Source organism: Lepidochelys kempii, chromosome 1 (assembly GCF_965140265.1).
Source record: "Lepidochelys kempii isolate rLepKem1 chromosome 1, rLepKem1.hap2, whole genome shotgun sequence".
NCBI lineage: Eukaryota > Metazoa > Chordata > Testudines > Cheloniidae > Lepidochelys > Lepidochelys kempii.
In genome coordinates, this window is record NC_133256.1 from 100,832,946 (window position 1) to 100,853,151 (window position 20,206).

The 20,206-nt window shown below is 39.5% G+C and overlaps 1 protein-coding gene across 9 annotated transcripts in view; it reads right to left on the reverse strand.

The window, feature by feature from the left end:
• The window catches only part of FGF14 (fibroblast growth factor 14), a 607,804-nt gene that overhangs the window by 112,412 nt on the left and 475,186 nt on the right, over positions 1 to 20,206 (reverse strand). For all 9 annotated transcript variants that reach the window (XM_073349222.1, XM_073349202.1, XM_073349255.1 and 6 more), the window contains one exon: positions 15,585 to 15,688. In XM_073349222.1, the coding sequence (XP_073205323.1) occupies positions 15,585 to 15,688 (104 nt within the window). The remainder of the gene's footprint in view (positions 1 to 15,584; positions 15,689 to 20,206) is intronic.

A 20,206-nucleotide genomic window follows, 5' to 3' on the forward strand; every position in this document is an offset into this window, starting at 1 on the left:
TGCCATATAATCACACCAGTTTCAATTGTTTTGGTAAGTTATTTAAACTACAACACAGAAAAAAGTCACAAGAACTATTCAGTGTAACATGAAAGTCAAGTTACAAAGACTTGGTAATTAATACCCTGCATTCCAGGGCTGCATTCCAAAGCAGGCCTGCGCTGTCAGGGAAGAAACGCTTGTACCCCCGCAGATTTCTTTTGAGTTTTTCTGCACAGGGAACACAGAAATATGCAGGCAATATGAATTCTGCGCCCCCCACATCGGCGCAGAATTCTGTCGGGAGTACATCCAAAACAACAACTACATAAAAAAAATTACAGATCAGTTCCAACATAACTTATTAAATTTTAAAAAACTACCAATATACATATTTTGCATCTTGCTGGCAAATTACACTGCTCAGGACCATTATTCCCCTTCACTCCCATCCCTACCATGCCCTGTTGTGCCTTATTTTACTGACATTGTATATTCCTTGGTGCAGGTCCCTTTGGTTTCTCTTTCAGAGAGAACACACTCCCATGGAGCTATCTACATACAACAATAATATTTGGAGATCTCATCTCTTAGGATGGACAGAGGCTGTGTTGTCAAAAGGCAGGGAGTTGGATTTTTCCCTCAGATTGTAGGTGTTACACACGGCTGGATAAAATGCTCTCTGTGGACTCTTTCTTTCTTTCTTTCTTTCTTTCTTTCTTTCTTTCTTTCTTTCTTTCTTTCTTTCTTTCTAATTAATGAAAGAGGTGCTAAAGTATTTCAGCAATGATGGATTTACAACTCTTACCCTTGTTTTTCTTTTTCCTCCTAGGGGTATGATTCTGCCACCTTACACACACACACACACACACACACGCACACACACACACAAACACAGTATTCCTTTATAGTTTAATCCATGAGTTGTTGCATTGGTTTTATTGGAATTCTTTGCAGAGAAAGAGGGTAGCAACAGGCTCTCTATTAGTAAAAACTTTTAGTTGGGAAAATAAATGGGGCAGTGGCCTAAATTTTGATGGGATCAAGGTAAAAGGAAGGAAAAATCAAACTTCCAGCGTTTAGAATTTAAAAAATGAATAGAGAAGCTTTAACTTATCCACCTTACTTTTGATCATGTAAGTTATGCTCTGGAAGAGAGAGGGAGCAGTAAACTGCTTGTTAAATCACATTACTCATATTTTTCCTCTAGCCCTTTATTGGAAGATACACATACACAAAGTGTCAATGGATTTGAGCTGTGTATCTATTTTGAGATGATTTGACAATACGGGAGTGCAAAAAATCAAGTGAGACAATCACTTAATAGGCCCTCTCACCTAAATTAATGAGAACACTCATGTTCAGGAATATGTAGAGCACATCTGAAGACAGCAGCACAACCACTGAATTACATTATCCTTTCAATCAATTCTTTAATGCAACACTTCTGTATGCAAATATATATATATATATATATATATATATATATATATATATATATTGATTTTTGCCTGACCATCAGGACCTATTCTGATGGTAGGAAAGGAAGTCAGGCAGCAGTGAAAATGCTGACTAAGAAATACTGGAATTGAACTAAATGGCTGTATAAGACTTACTTGGGATTTTTTTGCATGAGAAGTCGTAACAGGGAGCATTTTAGTTTTACTGCTGGGGAGGATGGTTAACTCAACTCCTCCTTGCCCCCCCTAAAACAAGCAATGGTCACATAGGGCACAATATAAGCAACTGCTGTGAAATTTAATTAAACAGACAGAACTGAATTAAATTTTTCAGCAGAAACTTTTGAGGGAGGGGCAAAAATGCAGATTCAGCAACACTGAAATGTTCTGCAAATTTGGGTGAGTTTCAAATTGTTCCTGTTGAAAAACCGCAAACAACAGTTTAAAAAGTCAAAATGTTCCGATTCTTCAGTACAAAACAAATTGTTGTTTCCAAATTTCCTTCAATTTATTAAAAATAAAGGAAAATGCTCAAAATCAAACCAAAACATTTTGTTTCAGGTCGAACAAAATGTTTCATTTGATTATTTTGTTTTTCAATAAGTTAAACAATATTTTTTTTTCAAAACTGCCAGTGAACCAAAAATAATCAGTTATTCTTACAGCCTGTAATGGGCTGCACTCAGCTCTCACAAGCACCCCTTCTGATTGGGTGTGCCTGCAGTCTTTAAACAGTCCCAGCCCTGGGACTGGGCCGTACCCCCAGGGCTTCCTCCCTGGAGGTAATGGTTTCTCTCTCTTCATCTGTTCTGGCCCCACTCTCCAGCTGGGCCTCTTAACAGTTCAGTTCCCCTTCTGAGGATTTCTCTCTGTCCAATTGTAGGCCACTTCACCAGTGGCCTATTGTGGGGGATCCAGGCCCACCCACTACTCTGGGTCCCAGACCTGGGACCCTAAGAATAGCAGCCATATCCCTTTAACTAGACTGCTTTCAGTTCCCTGGGCCATTTCCCCATGGTCCCAGCCTTCACCGATGCTTCACACTTAGCTAACAGCTCTTCTGTGTTCAGGTCCAGCAGCCAGCCAGGAGTTCTTTCTTGCTGCCCTGTTCCTTCCAGCACTGAGCTGTCCATGGTGTTGAAGTTCCCTTTGGCCAGCCAGGAGCACCAGCTGTACTCTCTGGCTCCAGCAAGGAACTGCCTGTCTCTCTCTCTGCAGCTCCTTTTTATATGGCCTTCCTGGGCCCTAACTGGCTGCTCCCTGCAGCTTCTCTGATTTGGCTAGCCCTTTGCAGCCACTCTAGGCTGTTCAGAGGACTTAGCTCCTCTGCTCCTTTCCTGGGACAGGTGTGGGAGGCCTCCAGGAGGGGGCCTCCGGGCCTAGTCCATCCCATCACACTGCCCTAGAATATGCTGTTTTACAGCTGATCTGGGATGTTCTGTAGCCAGGAACCTGCACCAGGGTTTTCCACTGCACAGTTGTGATAAATCCAGGATGTATCTAGCCCTATAAGTATAGAGTAAATGACTTCTGCTTACTGAATGGATCTTCCCTACAGACTATCTAGCTCTGAGGAAATATGGCTCTCAGAACTGAAGGTTGAAGACATTATTTTTCTTCTAACCTCAAGATACAGTAGCCTTTTTGCCAAGAAGAGTTCTGAATGAGGCCAGTTACAAAGCTTTCCTCATTTCAGAAAGCTTGTGGATTACTTTTCAGTAATTACAGTTGAAATTTGTTCATTAGAAAGATCATTTTTAGACATTTTATTTTAAAAACAGCATATATAACTAGTCCTTAAATTTATCATGATCATTTGTTGTGCAGTGTTTACAAATTAATGCACATCATGGGGAAGAGAGGCCGCAGTCTGGGCACCAAGAATCTTGTCCTGTTCCCATTTGTTTTAGTGGAGCTGAATTGTGCTATTGAAACATGGGCCCTGTGCTGTAAGGTACCCTCTAAAGTATATATTAATTAATTATTAGTTGCTGGTTTTTCCCTCAAAAGGCTGTGTGGTAGAGAAAGAGAATCACTGCTTACCTGAAGTGTGCTGAGTGATCTGTTGATAATTAATACTCAGTTTTTACCCAGCCAGTCCCAGTCTCCCACCCCAACTCCCAGTGCTAGTTCCCCTCTCCTGCCCCCCTCCTCCCAATCTCTAGACCAGAGATCAGCAACCTTTGGCATGCGGCCTACCGGGGTAAGCCCCCTGGCGGGCCGGGCCGGTTTGTTTACCTGCCACATCCGCAGGTTCGGCTGATCGCAGCTCCAGGCCAGGTCCACGCCGCTTCCTGCAGCCTCCATTGGCCTGGAGCGGCAAACCACGGCCAGCGGGAGCTGCGATCAGCAGAACCTGCGGACACGGTAGGTAAACAAACTGGCCTGGCCTGCCGGTTTACCGCTGGTGGGCCGAGGGCCAAAGGTTGCCAATCCCTTCTCTAGACACAGTTTCCCCTGCCCAAACTCCTTTTCCTTATCTACGCCCTTTGTCCCAGGACCAGCTCTTGTCCCCTCTCCATTTCTACTCTATGTTGCTTGGGCCCAGCAAGGGGAGCATAGACAGCACACAAACACACACAAACTCTCCATTTCCAGATCTTACTCCTGGATCCAGCCCCCGCCTGGCCCACAGCAGCCCGTAACTGCAATTGTAGGGAAAGTCCTGCTCCACCCCCCCAGCTCCAGCATGCTCTTTGTGGACAGAATCTCTGGAAATTTTATCTGTGATGCTCTAAGAAGTCTCTGCTGAGCATGTATGAACTATGATTTTTCAAAGGCTTATAACTTGGCCAAATTTTGGTGGATTTTCGCAGGGGCAGCAAAAGGCACATACCTGACATAAAGATCATACGCTGGGGCAAAGTATGGGGGCACTAGAGCTGCTCAAAGAAAATGCTGCCAGAATTTTTGACAAGGGAGGAAAAACAACAATTTTCCTATCCTCATTCTTGAAAATGGCTGAACCATTTTCACTGAAATTTTCCAAATATATATGTACAGCCTCAGGATGACAAATGGGATAGAAAATTGTATTCCAAATGGTTACTTTGGCAACCTTAATAATAAATGGCACTACCAGTCCTGACTATAACACATAATAATAATGGCTTTTCTGTGATGGCTCACACAATGCATTAAGGTAATGCCTTATTTAGGGCTAAAATTATTCCCTCCTATGCAACTGCAGAGAGCCCTCACCTACTTGAACCAGTTTAATTCTACACTGGGCAGGATTTTTGAATCCTAGATAGACTCCATCAGCAGTGTAGTTGAGGGTAAACAGAGCTTACCCATCTCTCATTTGGGGAATATGGGTTTTAGCTCAGGCTAGTTTACCAACTTATTTTTTTACTACTACAAACTGGTCCCCATGTCCACTGCACATCCCTCCCACTTCTAATTCAAATATTTGACCTTAAAAGAATAAAATTCTATATACCCGAAGATTTATTCACTTCCTTCCTAGGAAATATGATGCATTTCCCTATGCCTGAATATTACAATTATCCACAATTATCTAATAATAAATTAACAGGTAGCTACTTTTTTTTTGTAGCAAACTTTCAAAATGTATAAAATCTTTCATGAGATGCAATTATCATAGACTAAAGCCAAAATTTTCAAACTTCGGTGCTCAAAGTCAGACACATAGCCACATGGATTTAGCTCTGACAAATATGGTCACCTACACTCAAAATGTTTTGTGATGCTTCAAAAATTAATAGGAATTTTATTTTACTATTCATTTCTGCATGATAATGTTCAGTTTTTCTTAGGTAACAAAGAGATACCTTTCCCTAAAGCAGTTCTTCCATATGCCAGCACGGTTACTTCTACATGGAAGCATTTCCACAAAACAGAATTTAAAATTAAATCAAGATTCATTGTTTATTATTCATTGTTTAGTCTATCTCTACAGATTTTGTAGATCTATGAAATAGATGTCTGAATAACTGAAACTACACTACATAAACAACTAATCCAGTTATGGGACGATGGTACAATTTCCTCTCTTTATTCTATTACCGTACCCCACCTTACACTTAACATTTGCCTCCTCTCCAGGAAAACTTGAGAGCATTCTTGGCCTTCCCTGCATTTTTAAAGATCAAATTTGTTACATAATAAAAAGAACATATTGTAAATCTATTTATCTATATACTGTAATGGCAGTTATCTTCAGTATATTCCTTGCTAATTCACCAGTGTGGAATTGGGACATTTACAGCTTTTCCCAAAAGTTCATCCAGGAAGCCGTATATTTTTGGTAACTATATTGTAGTATGTTAATATAGTATGTGAAAGCTTAAAGTCATACACTGAAAATTAGAAATTCTCTAATAAATGGAACCTAATAGGCTTGTAAATAGACAGTTTTTTGTATTTCTGTTATTGTTGACGTACAAAAACATGATAAGAAAGAGGCAGCAGAAGAGTACGTAATAAAAAGCAAGCTATCTAACATTTAGAAACATAAATAACCTAAACCCCCCAAAAGTAACCAGATGGAGAATAACTAAATGTCCAGAAAAGTGTAGGTGTTTTTATGTAATATGAGTAAAGGCCAAAGATACAGGAGGAGTAACATGAGAGAGAGAAGTGCATAAAATTTGACAGACCAGATTAAACCATTGGTCCATCAAGTAAGTGGCCAGCCTTCGGCATTGGCCATTACTCAATGCTTCAGAGGAAGGCAAAACCCCCACAAGGCACCCACTCAAATAAGAAATGCTATACACCGAGAAAATCATTCCTTCAACCCCTGTGGCAATCAGTTTACTCCCTGAAGCATGAGATTAGATTACCCTTATTTTAGCATGCATAACTACAAGTGTTATTTCTTGTCATAAAGTTATCCTGTCCTTTTAAAAATCCCAGTAGCTGACTCTATGACCTTGTGTGGCAGTGACTTCCATGCTGTGTGTGGAGGACGGGAGACCAAAAGGCATAGAAGAGGAGCAATTTTTCCCCTTGCTCTATCTGCGTAAATCCCAATAATCTTAAATAGAGGTATGTGCATGCAAGAAAAAGTCTGCAGAGATAGTGTGTATGAATGTAAGAGAGAGAGGTGGTGAATGAAGGAATGGAACCTAGTGTTTTCAAACAAACATGGTTAATAATTTATATACATCTGAAAGGGTATGTTAAGAATCTGGATTCAGTTAGGGATTCTGTGGACCTAAATAAATCAAACAAGGTGTGTGTACATGATATGAGTGTCCAGAAACACCTCACTGGAATTTCAGGGTCAAATTCTTCTCTCTTGTACACTGATCAAGTGGAACCCCATAAATGGCAGTGAGGTTGAACAGCTGCAAATGGGGGCAGAATCTGATCCACTGTAGTCATGCATGATGTGAAATATATTATCCTTTACACTATAATCTATCCCTCTGCTGTACACAAAGATTATTTCTTTGTGATTTCTTTTTTAAATTAACTTTAGTCCAAGGAGGAGCTACCATTGGCTGCCAGAGAAACTCAAGCTGGCAGGAGCCAGCACAAGCAGCATCCTCAGCAGAAACTCTGTAAGCTCTAAACTCCTTTCACTCCTCTCTCACCTCACTCCCGCTCTACTTGCCCTTCCCCTTCCCTCCTTCCTGCTTAGCCTCCACCCTAGTTCCCATCTGCATTTCCCTTCCTTCTTTGTTCGCTCTTCCTTCCTTTGTCTTTTCAGTTAGCCAATCCCATTCTAACAAAACTCCCAGAAAACGTAATAAGCATAACCCCCTGAAAAAGAACTGTCGTGCTAACATGTCATTTGCAAAACAGCACTCTGTTCACTGTGCATATGTTATATTCCTTTCCTCTACATTGTGTCTGCCATGGCTTTGCGGTAAGGACTGTCTCTTACTCTGTGTTTGCATAGCACCTAGTACAATGGGGCTTTGTTCATTAAATAATAGTGAAAGATGCTAAGACTGACAGCTTTGGATAATGAAATCCTTTATACTCACAGAATAGGTACAGAACAGAGAGAAGCAGTGTAATCTTCGCCCCATTCCCTACCAGCATGTTTCAACCATGAACTGGAGGGACCACCTCTGGCGTGAGCAGGTATTTTATCCTTCAAGCTGCTCAGTCCATAGACCCTACCATGGGATACCCAAGAAGAGTGCTAATTAGTATCCTGGGTAACATATTTTTGCTCTATTATATGTCCACTGAGAAATTACTGAGAAGACAACCACTGAGTAGGCATATAAAGCTCATAAGAGCAGAACCACCACCATAATGGGTCAGACTAATGGTCCATCTAGCCCTGTCTTCCAACAGTCGCCAGCACCTGACGATTCAGAGGGAATTAACAGAACAAGGCAATTATTGAGTGATCCATCCTTTGTCATCCATTCCCAGCTTCTGAGACTTAAGGACACTCAGAGCATGGGGTTGCATAATGTGTAACACGGCATATATGAGTAAACTTTCAGTGGGCACACAATAAAAGAAGACTGTGAAGAGGAGATCCACCAAAATAAAGGCCTTCAGCAGCTAACTCTTAAAAAAATTACTGGATGCAGAACATTGTTCAAAATGTACATATTTACACTCTTTCCAAAAATGTTACTACAAATTTAACTATTTTCCAGGAATTTGTAACAAGTGATTTTGTGTATTATGAATTTGCTAAACATGTTTTTACCTGATGACATCCATCTAGGACCTAGACAAATGAGAGGATTGGGCCAAAAGAAATCTGATTATGTTCAACAAGGACAAGTGCAGAGTCCTGCACTTAGGTCGGAAGAATCCCATGTGCTGCTACAGACTAGGGACCGAATGGCTAGGCAGCAGTTCTGCGGAAAAGGACCTAGGGGTGACAGTGGATGAGAAGCTGGATATGAGTCAGCAGTGTGCCCTTGTTGCCAAGAAGGCCAATGGCATTTTGGGATGTATAAGTAGGGGCATAGTGAGCAGATCGAGGGACGTGATCGTTCCCCTCTATTCGACATTGGTGAGGCCTCATCTGGAGTACTGTGTCCAGTTTTGGGCCCCACACTACAAGAAGGATGTGGATAAATTGGAGAGAGTCCAGCGAAGGGCAACAAAAATGATTAGGGGTCTGGAACACATGACTTATGAGGAGAGGCTGAGGGAGCTGGGATTGTTTAGCCTGCAGAAGAGAAGAATGAGGGGAGATTTGATAGCTGCTTTCAACTACCTGAAAGGGGGTTCCAAAGAGGATGGCTCTAGACTGTTCTCAATGGTAGCAGATGACAGAACGAGGAGTAATGGTCTCAAGTTGCAGTGGGGGAGGTTTAGATTGGATATTAGGAAAAACTTTTTCACTAAGAGGGTGGTGAAACACTGGAATGTGTTACCTAGGGAGGTGGTAGAATCTCCTTCCTTAGAGGTTTTTAAGGTCAGGCTTGACAAAGCCCTGGCTGGGATGATTTAACTGGGAATTGGTCCTGCTTCGAGCAGGGGGTTGGACTAGATGACCTTCTGGGGTCCCTTCCAACCCTGATATTCTATGATTCTATGATTCTATGATCTAAAACACCTCCTAACTTTCATAAACAACAGTTTCTGAATGAAAATTGAATTTTTAAAGACGTAATTGTATACATCAAAGAAATGTATAAAGAAATGTATATCTATGCTGTCCATCACCCTAGTATCCAACTGTTTCCCATTATAAGTCCTTTTCAGGTTTGCAAAAGAGATGGAGGAAATCTGACACTGACTTAATGCATGTTTTATGTTTTACCTGGGTGCAGTTCCTGTATGTTACCAAGTACTGCCTTTTTAAAATGTAATATAAACTTTTATAGAATTTGAAAATAAAGACTCATATTGTTCCATAATTTGTGAAATGCCAATCATGAAGTTAATTAGATCAAGATTGGATTTGCTGTTTACCTACTTTCCCATTCTCTAAACTGTGCCAAACAAGCCCAAACATGTCAGTCTTATCTATATAGATTGTAAACTCACCAGGGCTGATTCTTTATACAATGACGAGCACAATGGGGCATGGATCTCAGTTGGGACCTTTGGGTAATACAATAATACAAATAATAACTGTGAAAAATATTATACTTGTAATATTTTGTCTCAGTGTCGTACTAATTTTTGAGGTTCTTCATCACTATTATTATTATTATTCCAAAGCACAAAGGATCTAAGGAACCAAAAGTATATTTTTTTTACTTTGATTTAGATACTATAGAAAATTATCTGTAGAATATTGATTACTCTCTGTCTCATTCTCTTCCACTGTGTGCTGTCTACAAACCTATGTCCTGGAGGCTGCAAATTGTTCTTTTCAGACATGTCAATTATGGGCACTTAAAGAAACAGTGGCAATTTCAGCACTGGAAAGCAGCTGAAATGTCAGAAGAAACCCTCCATGCCGAAGATTCTTCCTACTGAGAGTTGCTAGGCACTACTGATATGATAAAGTCACATGCTGATAACATGCACTGACATTTTCTCTAATTCCAGAAAGCTCCAGTATAGACTATTATCTTACAACCAGCAAAGTATTATACACATAGCTTTTGAGCAAATTAAAACTGTGTAATGTAACACAGATTAAATCAAATTCACACTTTACAAAAAGATCATTCTAGAGAGAAAAACATGGACCACCTTTGCTTTTGGAAATATGGTTGGTTTTATAAAAGCTTTTGTATTTCTAGTAATGTGTCTCTTTTATTCATTTTAATTTTCCTGCTAACATTCTCAGTTCCTGAAAAGGGGCTTGTCTATACAGGGCAGTTACTGTGCAGTAAGCCTGGGTGTGAATTTCAAGCGCACTAGCTACTTTGCACTAACTCCCTGCAGGAACACTTTTACTGTGCACTAAAGGTGCCCTCAGGCAGTTTAGCTTAGTACACCTCCAAACATAGTAAACCACTGTACACAAAGGCACTTTTAGTGTGCAGAAGAGTGTCCATATGGGGGTTAGTGCAAAGTGGCTAGTGCCTACAAGCAAGTGCAGACTAGCTACTAGGGGATTTTTTTCCCCATGTAGACAAGCCCTCAGTGTCTAGTCTAATCACTATCTTGGGCTGACCTGCAGCCTGAGATTAGAACCAATTCCATCTTTAGTCAATGGCCAGTCCTTGGCAGCTCACGGACACAGTGAAAGTCTAGTGTGCAGGTTACTGACCCCACTAAAAGTCCCTGGAATGAGTCATGATGACACTAACTATTGCCACTGATACTGTCCCTAAAGCATCCTTTCCCATTTTATTCATAGACCTACCTTCTTCCCCAATCACCTGCAATAGAGGAAATGGGGGAAAAGACTCAAGGGCTTGTGCCAGAAAACAAACAGATACAGACAAGCTCCAGATCTATGAATTCTTGTTTTCCTACACTCTGGCCATGGAAGAACCAAAGAAATCCCACCTTTCTCCCACTATAGCAGCCACTAAATAATGTCCTGCTGAACTATTCTAAACAGTGAATAACCTAAAATAACCACTTAACTCCGGAACCCAGTTCCCTGCAACAAACGTGCAGACTACTTCTTGGAGAATGTCACCTGAGGACATCCAAGATGGCTTGTCAGGACACCAAGAACCATAAAATGGACATAGGTTCAATAACACAATACAGTCCATTTCTGAATTGAGCCTATTCACATACCAGGAAATCCTAAAAGCACAACAGAAAAACTGAGCCACCCTCTTCAACTCTAACTTAACTTTTCTGAAAGAGAATTGAGCAACACAGATTTTCACTAATAGCAACATTTTTCACTTGTTCATTCACTACCCAAGGTAAAACTATTGTCCAAAATGCAACCCCAGATTTGAATGTGCAACATCCAATAAAGGCAGTGAGAATTGTGTGTGCATAACTATGAGCAAGATTTGGCCAAAATACAAAGGAAGTGTAATAAATGTCTCATTTATTACACACATTGCCATCTTCTTACTGCAGGCTTTGTGTATCCTTGCAGGTCTGGTGGGCTATCCAACAGCAGTATCCTTCTAACCAGTAATTTAGGGATCCGTTCTGCTCCTCTTGACTTTAATAATGTAAGATCTAGTCCCAGAACAAGTTTTAGATTTTTGAGTGTTTGAAGAAAGTGTACTCAGACTTAAAAGCAGCAATGTGAGCTGCTGGAAATTATAGTGCATTAGACTACAACCACCAGTCAGCAGAATGCTGCTGAATATCTCATTAGCCCATCACAGAGTCATGAGCCTTCAAAAAGAAAAGATAGAACAAAAAAGTATTTAGGGAACTTTAAACCACCGGGAAGTAGCAAGATTTTTGGGTTGGTAATACAGGATGTTCTTGTGTGGAAAAATCCTTTTTTTCCATGATAGAGAAGAATTCAGACTAAGATCACAACATTCTGTGAATCCATGAAACATCTCTCTCTCTCGCTCTCTCTCTGGTTTTGTTATGTATGTAAATATAATTTTTCAAGGTCAGTAACCTGTGTCTACAATCAGGAGATTGCCACTAAGTCCAGACACAGTACATTCTAACAGCACTAGACTTGTGCCACAAATCAAAAGAAACATAAGAAATGAAAAGTTCACTGGTTACTATGTTAAGGGATATATATAAGTTTCTAAATGCTTTTCCCAGTTTTTGAAGTAAGCCTCCTCCTGCTTTCCCCAAGCTGCAAACAATACTTTGTTCCAGTTGTTTATATCACACTCCTAGAGGGAATAAGGTGGTGGCGTCTCAAAGAAACATTTTCCCCTAAGGAATCCTCCAACGCTCTCTCAAAACTCTAAAGAATTTCCCCCCTTTTGACTTAGCAAATTTCAACTGGTGTGGAGTAGGAGTTTGATTTGTATAAGTATGCAAATGATAGACAGCAAATCTGAACTGCTGGAGAGGGTTCCGATTCCAGGTCTATCATTTAGTTAAATACTTACCTAAGCAGTAGTGAACCTCAAAAATACTGTTTTTTGTTTTGTTTTTTGTTTAAAAAGAAGGTCATTCTAAACCTATTTTAGCTTCCTCATCCTATGACCTCATGGCAGGTCAATAATTCTTCTAGTTGAGAAGGACTTGACATAAGTCCCTTCCAGTCAATGCTGCTGCTTACCTGATGAGAGGTGATGTGAAATAGTCTCACCACATTTCCCAAGTTAATCAAACCAAGCCTTCCCTCATGGCAACGTAGAGCACTATCACATAATCAGCAATTTGGCCCAGCTCATTTTTGCTTGTTTTCTATTTGTTTTATGCTATTTCAAATAATATATTTCCATCAAAGAAATATAGTTTCTAGTCCAACACTTTAATAACATATTTAGCCAGGATTTTTGTTAAGCTGAAACAAGAACTGCAGACACAACCATAACTTCACTTGCATGAGTACTGCTGCTATAATATAAAATATGACTTCTGTATATTGAGATCAGTAGGTGAAAAATATTGCCAAAAGAATGCAAAACTCACCAAGAAGATTGTAATACATATTGTTTGCTTCACAATTATGACAACAATATTCTTCCCCAGAGAGTGATATTTCACAGCTTCTGGGCACAGTATATCTTCATCTGGATCCGAGGGCAGATACACATATAAATCCCCTATCCACTGAAATCAGGACAAACTCTTTTTTCTAAAGCAGGTGCTCTCTTCCATGTTTTTATTTTTTATTTTCAAATTTATTAGTCTCTACTCTCAAAATATGTAATTCCTATTAATGAAAACACAATAATAATTCTTACCCCCAAAATATTAATATGAACTTTGGCATGGACATGAGTTTTTCCAATGATATATTTTTAAAATCACCATTCTTAAATCTTACTTTAGATTACCAAATATCACAAACTAACCGGTGGAACTCATTGCAATGGGATATTGTGATGGTAAAAGTATATCCGGATTCAGAAAAGAACTGGATAAATTCATGGAGGATAGGTCCATCAATGGCAATTAGCCTAGATGATCAGGGATGAAACCCCATGTTCAGGGAGGCCCTAAAGCTCTGATTACCAGAAGCCAGGAGTGAAGAAGGGGTGGATTGGTCCATAATTGCACTGAAGTATATACTCCCCCTAAAGTTCTAGAACAGAGCACTGTTGGAAACAGGATACTGGGCAAGATGGACCATGGTCTGACCCAGTATGGCAGCTCTTATGTTCTCATCTCTATGAAATAAAGAACAGTCATTTTCAGATAGTTTTTGGCATGTGTTAAACCTAAAGACTCTTCTACTGCATGCTGTATTATTTTCGTTTATCTTTGCAAATGATGTTTTCCATTTGATTTCATATTTACATGAAAAAAGAGTAAACAGTACTTTCCCAATACAATATGTATTGTTTCCCTTGCCTTACATAAGGAAGAGGGACAAACTGAGCCACTCTCCCTAAGGAATATCAATGGAATAGAAAATGGTAAAAAATAAAATAAATGCACACACAGTGGCATGCAAAAAGCAATTAATAAATGTTGTCAATAACAACAGAAATACCCATGTAAATCGTAAGTTCTGAAAATCCAATTAATATAGGGTATATAGTGGGCCAACCTACAAACCTTTACACATGCCCATGACTTTACTCATATGACTAGTGTTGTTTAAGTCAATGGGACTACTTATACAATGGGACGACTTATACACATACACAACTTTTATTAGCCAAGTGTTTTCAGGATTGGGTTCAAAGTTACTAAGATTTGGATTCTGCCATCTTTGCTCATGTTGATTAGTACCTTATGTAGCAATTAGTCACAGTGATTTCAGTGGGACTATTTTTGGAGTAATACATGAACAAAGGGTGACACAATCCGGCCACGTAGATTTCCCCATGCTCCATAATTACAGCCTAGCCATTAAACTGCTATATTTTCTGAAATGAACACATCGTCCGGAAACATTCTTTAGCGTTCACTAGGAAGGGGTGAGAGCACTGTGGCGTTACTGATGGGCAGAAGCATATTCATACTGCATTGTTACCACATGAAAAAAATAATCTCCATGACATGAATTCCATATACATGAAACCTTAAGGAAATGGGAGGCCAACAGTGCTCTAGTCTTCAATGCAGGGAGATATTACATGTTGTGTTATATTTTTCTGTGACACACTAAAGAAAATAAATCTTTCACATGACATTTGTTGGGGTATCCCAGAGACATACTATGATCAGACATTTTTCTTGGTGTTGACGTTCAACATTAGGAAACACTGTTTTCCTTCTAATTAACTTTTCAACGACAGTCACATATTTAAAAGAAATAGAATACTTTCCTTCAGGACATCGAAGCAAAATTTGCCTGATTTCCTCTCAAGGCACAGTGGAAACAAAGCATTATATTTTAACTCAGTGTGGACTGGAAAATCATCTGACATAAGAAATGTAAAGAGCATGAGATACAGTGTGAAAACAGCATCCACTACAGTGGGGAAAAAAATTCTTAAACACCTGGTTAATACTGTCATTAAGTTAATCCTATATAATACTGAGGCTCTTCACAGCTGTACCACCACCACATTTTGACTGATTAGAATTAACTTACTTGAAATATCTTAAGATATTTTATTTAGCAGCATTATTTTGCCTGAAGGAACTTTTTTAGCTTTGGCCATTTTGCAGGGCTGTATTATTTCATGCAATTCTTACCGAGCAATTTTTCAAAATCCTTCAAAATCATATGATAATATTTTTATTAATGAAAGTGATGTTTCAATTCTAATATTCCTAGCCATTAGGAAAAAAAATAGTGATACACACAATGAAAATATATTGATATATAACAGGAATGTAAATTACATTACAGAAGTACCTTATTTTACTAAACATTAATCATTCAACTAACTTTGTAGCAAATTTTAGATCCTGAACAACATGCCAGTAATGAAGGCACTGCAGATTTACAGAAAAGTTCTAGAGTCTTTAACTGAAAATATAAACCCATCTGTAGTTTTACTAAACCATCCCACAGATTTCAGTAGCTAAATATATCCCTGTTATAGAATTCTACAGAATGTTTTTCAGAAAATTCTACAGCAAGGATATCATTTTCTGTTAAATTCTACAGGGTTTCAGAGCAATTTTTAGAGACTCTAAAAACATATTGATTTAATCTCTATTAATTTCTATAGGACTTATTGTAAGTGAGATATGTCTCATTATGGTACAGAGTTCTGTTCTGGATATGTGTGTCAAAAGAATTCAAAATATCCACAGCATGCTACTTACTGATGTGTAGAGGAAACCTTCTCCATTTAGGGCTATATACAACCCTGTCTTTACACCCTGGATAGCGACAACTCGTAGTCCCACTGGTATAAGGTTGAATAGTGCTGTAAATATAAACAGGATCTGTCACAGATGGGCACTGATAAATAGAGTATTTGAATAACCAAAATCAAGAACAAAGAACAACTGTTAATGCCTTCACAAAAAGCTCTGATTTCAATAAAATTTTAATTAAGAAAGCATTGCTACTGGTTAAGTTAGTATTTCAGCTTTATGTTGCAAACTTAATTGGCAATTATTCCTGTAGCATTTTAGTATTGGCACAATAGCTAGCAAATAAAAAGAATATCTCATAGGACTGCAAAGAGCACAATAGCATCACAATTTCAATGAATGGAAAATGCTGTAACCATATAGAGGGGGAGGGGATAGAAACAATCTCTAAGTATAACATTTTGGCATCTATTGGTTTCACGCAGAAAGTGAGAGTAACAATCAGATTATTTTGCAGAATGAAAATCTTTCCATTTTGCCCACAGTGAATTTTTTTTCCTTAAACACTTAAATGTTATTGTACTATGAAGCACCCCCAGTAAAACTGCTTTCAGCATCACTATGGCTCCAGAACTGAAAGTGCAATGGCTATTTTTGTTGAGAGCATCTTTGATATAAGCAATGGTACACAGACTCAGTATATGGGAAAGCACTTAGGCTTCTATGCAGAAAAGTAATCAAGCACAGATTTGAATGGAACTTAAGCACGCACATGTACATGAGCTGTCCTGAAAAAGTATGCTTTCCTAAACTGAGGCTTTAAAGAGAAACAGCTAACAACAGCTGTAGTAACAAAAGTACATAGATTTAACATAAAAAGACAGCAATAATGTTGATAAAAGGCTGAAAAGAAAACAATATAAAGGTGCAAGTAGGGGAAAAAAGAGTTCAAAAACCTCAAAACAAAATCCACAAAAACCAAGAGAAAAACAGTATGGCATTAATTTTATTGCCAACATTTAAGAGCCATCAGGATGGAGATGTTGTTTAATGATGACATAAATGAACAAGAAGGTTTAGAAACCTGTTGGCTGCAGTTCAAATTGCAAGTCCAAAATGGCAAGTTGCACTTGTGCTAAACTACATGGGAAAGATGGTAAATGCCATTTTATGACTCATGCCCAGCAAAACACGTGGCAGAGAAGATATCCTTGAAAAAGAGTTTAGTGTTCTGACTGACCATCCCTCTATTTAAAAATGAAATAAACAAGGTATATAGAATATTAGTTTTCAGGCAAGTGAGACATGGACCAACTTTTATTCCAAATTACACCAATAAGAATGCATACGTTTGCTGGCCTGGATTATGAGATAAGATGCAAACTGTGCATCACTCAGGGTCTGGGGAACAGCCCCTGAGCCAGAGCTCATGCTGGACAGCTTTTAAGCTCTGCATGATCTAGGAAGTGGGAGAGGTCCAGGCCCTTGGATGAAAAGCAAAGTACAACCTGTATGTATACTAAAGACACATAAGCCCATGGTACCAGCAAGTTAAGTCTCAGGAGGTAAAACTGTATTTCAAAACACCCACAAAAGGTGTGGTGGGTTATCCAGCATTTGAAAAGGAATGTCATATATATGACAAGAAAGTATGCTTCATGGTACAATCCCTAGCTAAGATCCCAGAATTCAAACCCACATCAGAAAAAGGGGATATGCATTCACAATCAACAAGGCAGACATGTAGCCTAGGTGCAAGAACTCCAGGTTGGTCAAGCAATGGCTACATAGATATAAAGGAGACAATATTGACTCAGAGGAAGCTAACCACATCTACATAAACGGAGTAGAGTATATCACCTGCTAGAATGATAATACCCTAAAATATTCTCTCAACATATATCAACAACATTATCAGGAATATGCTCCTGCAATAGAAGAATACATGAAATGTGATCCTGTTAAGAAGAAATATAGCGACAGTGAAAAAGTTGGAAGATGCTGTGATAAAGCAGCCTACTTCCTGCAGCTTCAGAATGAAAAGAAAGCGTATAAAAAAGAACTCCAGAAGGTACAGAAAACAAATTGATGGATTTATATAAAAGAGGTGCTACACAGAAAGTTATATCTAAGCCAAAAATTAGCATCAATATGTATTATTTGTATTGCTGTATCTCCCAAGGATCTCGGTCAGATGGGGGGAGGTCTTACTGGTCTCATTACCGTACAAACATACAGTAAATACATGTATCTAATCTAATCTGAAACAAGATACCATGAATGTGACAAAGACAAGGAAGGAAGGGAGATGGGGAGTGCAACAGGTAATGAAAAAAAAGGGATCATAGAAGTATCTAAGTTAGCTATTGCACAGTTTGATGGCTTCTGAAGGTTCCAAATCATCTGTAAGTTTTAAAATAATAAGTAATGTCAGTTATCCCCAACTGTCACACAGCAAAGACACCATTATTTGGATGGCTTTTTGTTAGGTGTCACAGCAAAATTGGGTCTTGGGTAGGGATCTGAAGGAGGAGAGACTTTGGAGGAGGATTAAGCCTTACAAAAGAATGTAAGGATATTATTCCATGGCTAAAGGGGTGCATGAAAAGAGCAAGGATGTATTCATGGAAGAAGCAAGCAAATGAGCATTCAAGACTGAGATCGGAAACTGTAGGAGGAAATCTGGATGTGCATTAACAGCATAATGTTGGTACAGTGCCTAACACAATGAGGGGGTCCTGGTCCATGACTAGGGCTCCTAGGTGCTACAGTAATACAAATAATAAATAACAACAATAACAGAGAGAAGAGGGCATACATATCCTGTCTTCTATTTCCGGTCATTAAGGGGCACCGGGTAAGAAATCAAACAACTTCATTAAAGAAAGATGCACAAAGACACAAAATATCCAGGAAAACTGTTAATAATAAATGACTCCACATCACAGAAGTCTCTTCAAAACTTTTGGAAAGCAAACTTCTGTTACAACATTTGAGAAAAAAGAAACAGGACCCGAGTCAGACAATGACAACCTATGAAGAAGGTTTGCAGCCTTGAAATAATTAGTGTTTTTATGCAAATGATGAGAAAACAAATTAGAGAGGTTTATGTTTATTAACCTCTAGTGGTTTAAAAAGCACTGAGAGAGAGATTTAATTATGTGTCTTTTTAAGGCCACCAAATTATAACCTTAGATCCTCAGCACTGAACGAATTAGACTAGTGCATGAGCTGTTAAAATGGAAAGGAGAATGCTGGAACTCTGCTAATAAAGAGCACTGAATCATAGAATCATAGAATATCAGGGTTAGGAGGGAGCTCAGGTCATCTAGTCCAACCCCCTGCTCAAAACAGGATCAATCCCCAACTAAATCACCCCAGACAGGGCTTTGTCAAGCCTGACCTTGAAAACTGCAAAGGAATGAAATCCCAGCCCCCTCCCAGGTAACCAATTCCAGTGCTTCACCACACTCCTAGTGAAAGTGTTTTTCCTAACATCCAACCTAACCCCCCCCCACTGCAACTTGAGACCATTACTCCTTGTTCTGTCATCAGATATCACTGAGAACAGTCTAGATCCATCCTCTTTGGAACCCCCCTTCAGGTTCAGCAGCTATCAAATCCCCCCTCATTCTTCTCTTCTGCAGACTAAACAATCCCAGTTCCCTCAGCCTCTCCTCATAAGTCATGTGCTCCAGCTCCCGAATCATTTTTGTTGCCCTCCGCTAGACTCTTTCCATTTTTTCCACATCCTTCTTGTAGTGTGGGGCCCAAAACTGGACACAGTACTCCAGATGAGGCCTCACCAATGTTGAATAGAAGGGAACAATAACGTCCCTCGATCTGCTGGCAATGCCCTCCTTATATAGCCCAAAATGCTGTTAGCCTTCTTGGCAACAAGGGCACACTGTTGGCTCATATCCAGCTTCCTGTCCACTGTAATCCTTAGGTCCTTTTCTGCAGAACTGCTGCCTAGCGATTCGGTCCTTAGTCTGTAGCAGTGCATGGGATTCTTCCATCCTAAGTGCAGGACTCTGCACTTGTCCTTGTTGAACCTCATCAAATTTCTTTTTGCCCAATCCTCTAATTTTCTAGGTCCCTCTGCATCCTATCCCTACCCTCCAGTGTATCTACCACTCCTCCCAGTTTAGTGTCATCTGCAAACTTGCTGAGGGTGCAGTCCACGCCATCGTCCAGATCATTAATGAAGATACTGAACAAAACCGGCTCCAGGACCGACCCTTGGGGCATTCTGCTTGATACCGGCTGCCAACTAGACATGAAGCCATTGATGGCTACTCATTGAGCCTGACGATCTAGCCAGCCTTCTATCCACCTTATAGTCCATTCATCCAGCCCATACTTCTTTAACTTGCCGGCAAGAACACTGTGGGAGACTGTATCAAAAGCTTTGCTAAAGTCAAGGAAAAACACATCCACTGCTTTCCCCTCATCCCCAGGGCCAGTTATCTCATCATAGAAGGCAATTAGGTTAGTCAGGAATGACTTGTCCTTGGTGAATCCATGCTGACTGTTCCTAATCACTTTCCTCTCCTCTAAGTGCTTCAGAATTGATTCCTTGAGGACCTGCTCCAGGATTTTTCCAGGGACTGAGGTGAGGCTGACTG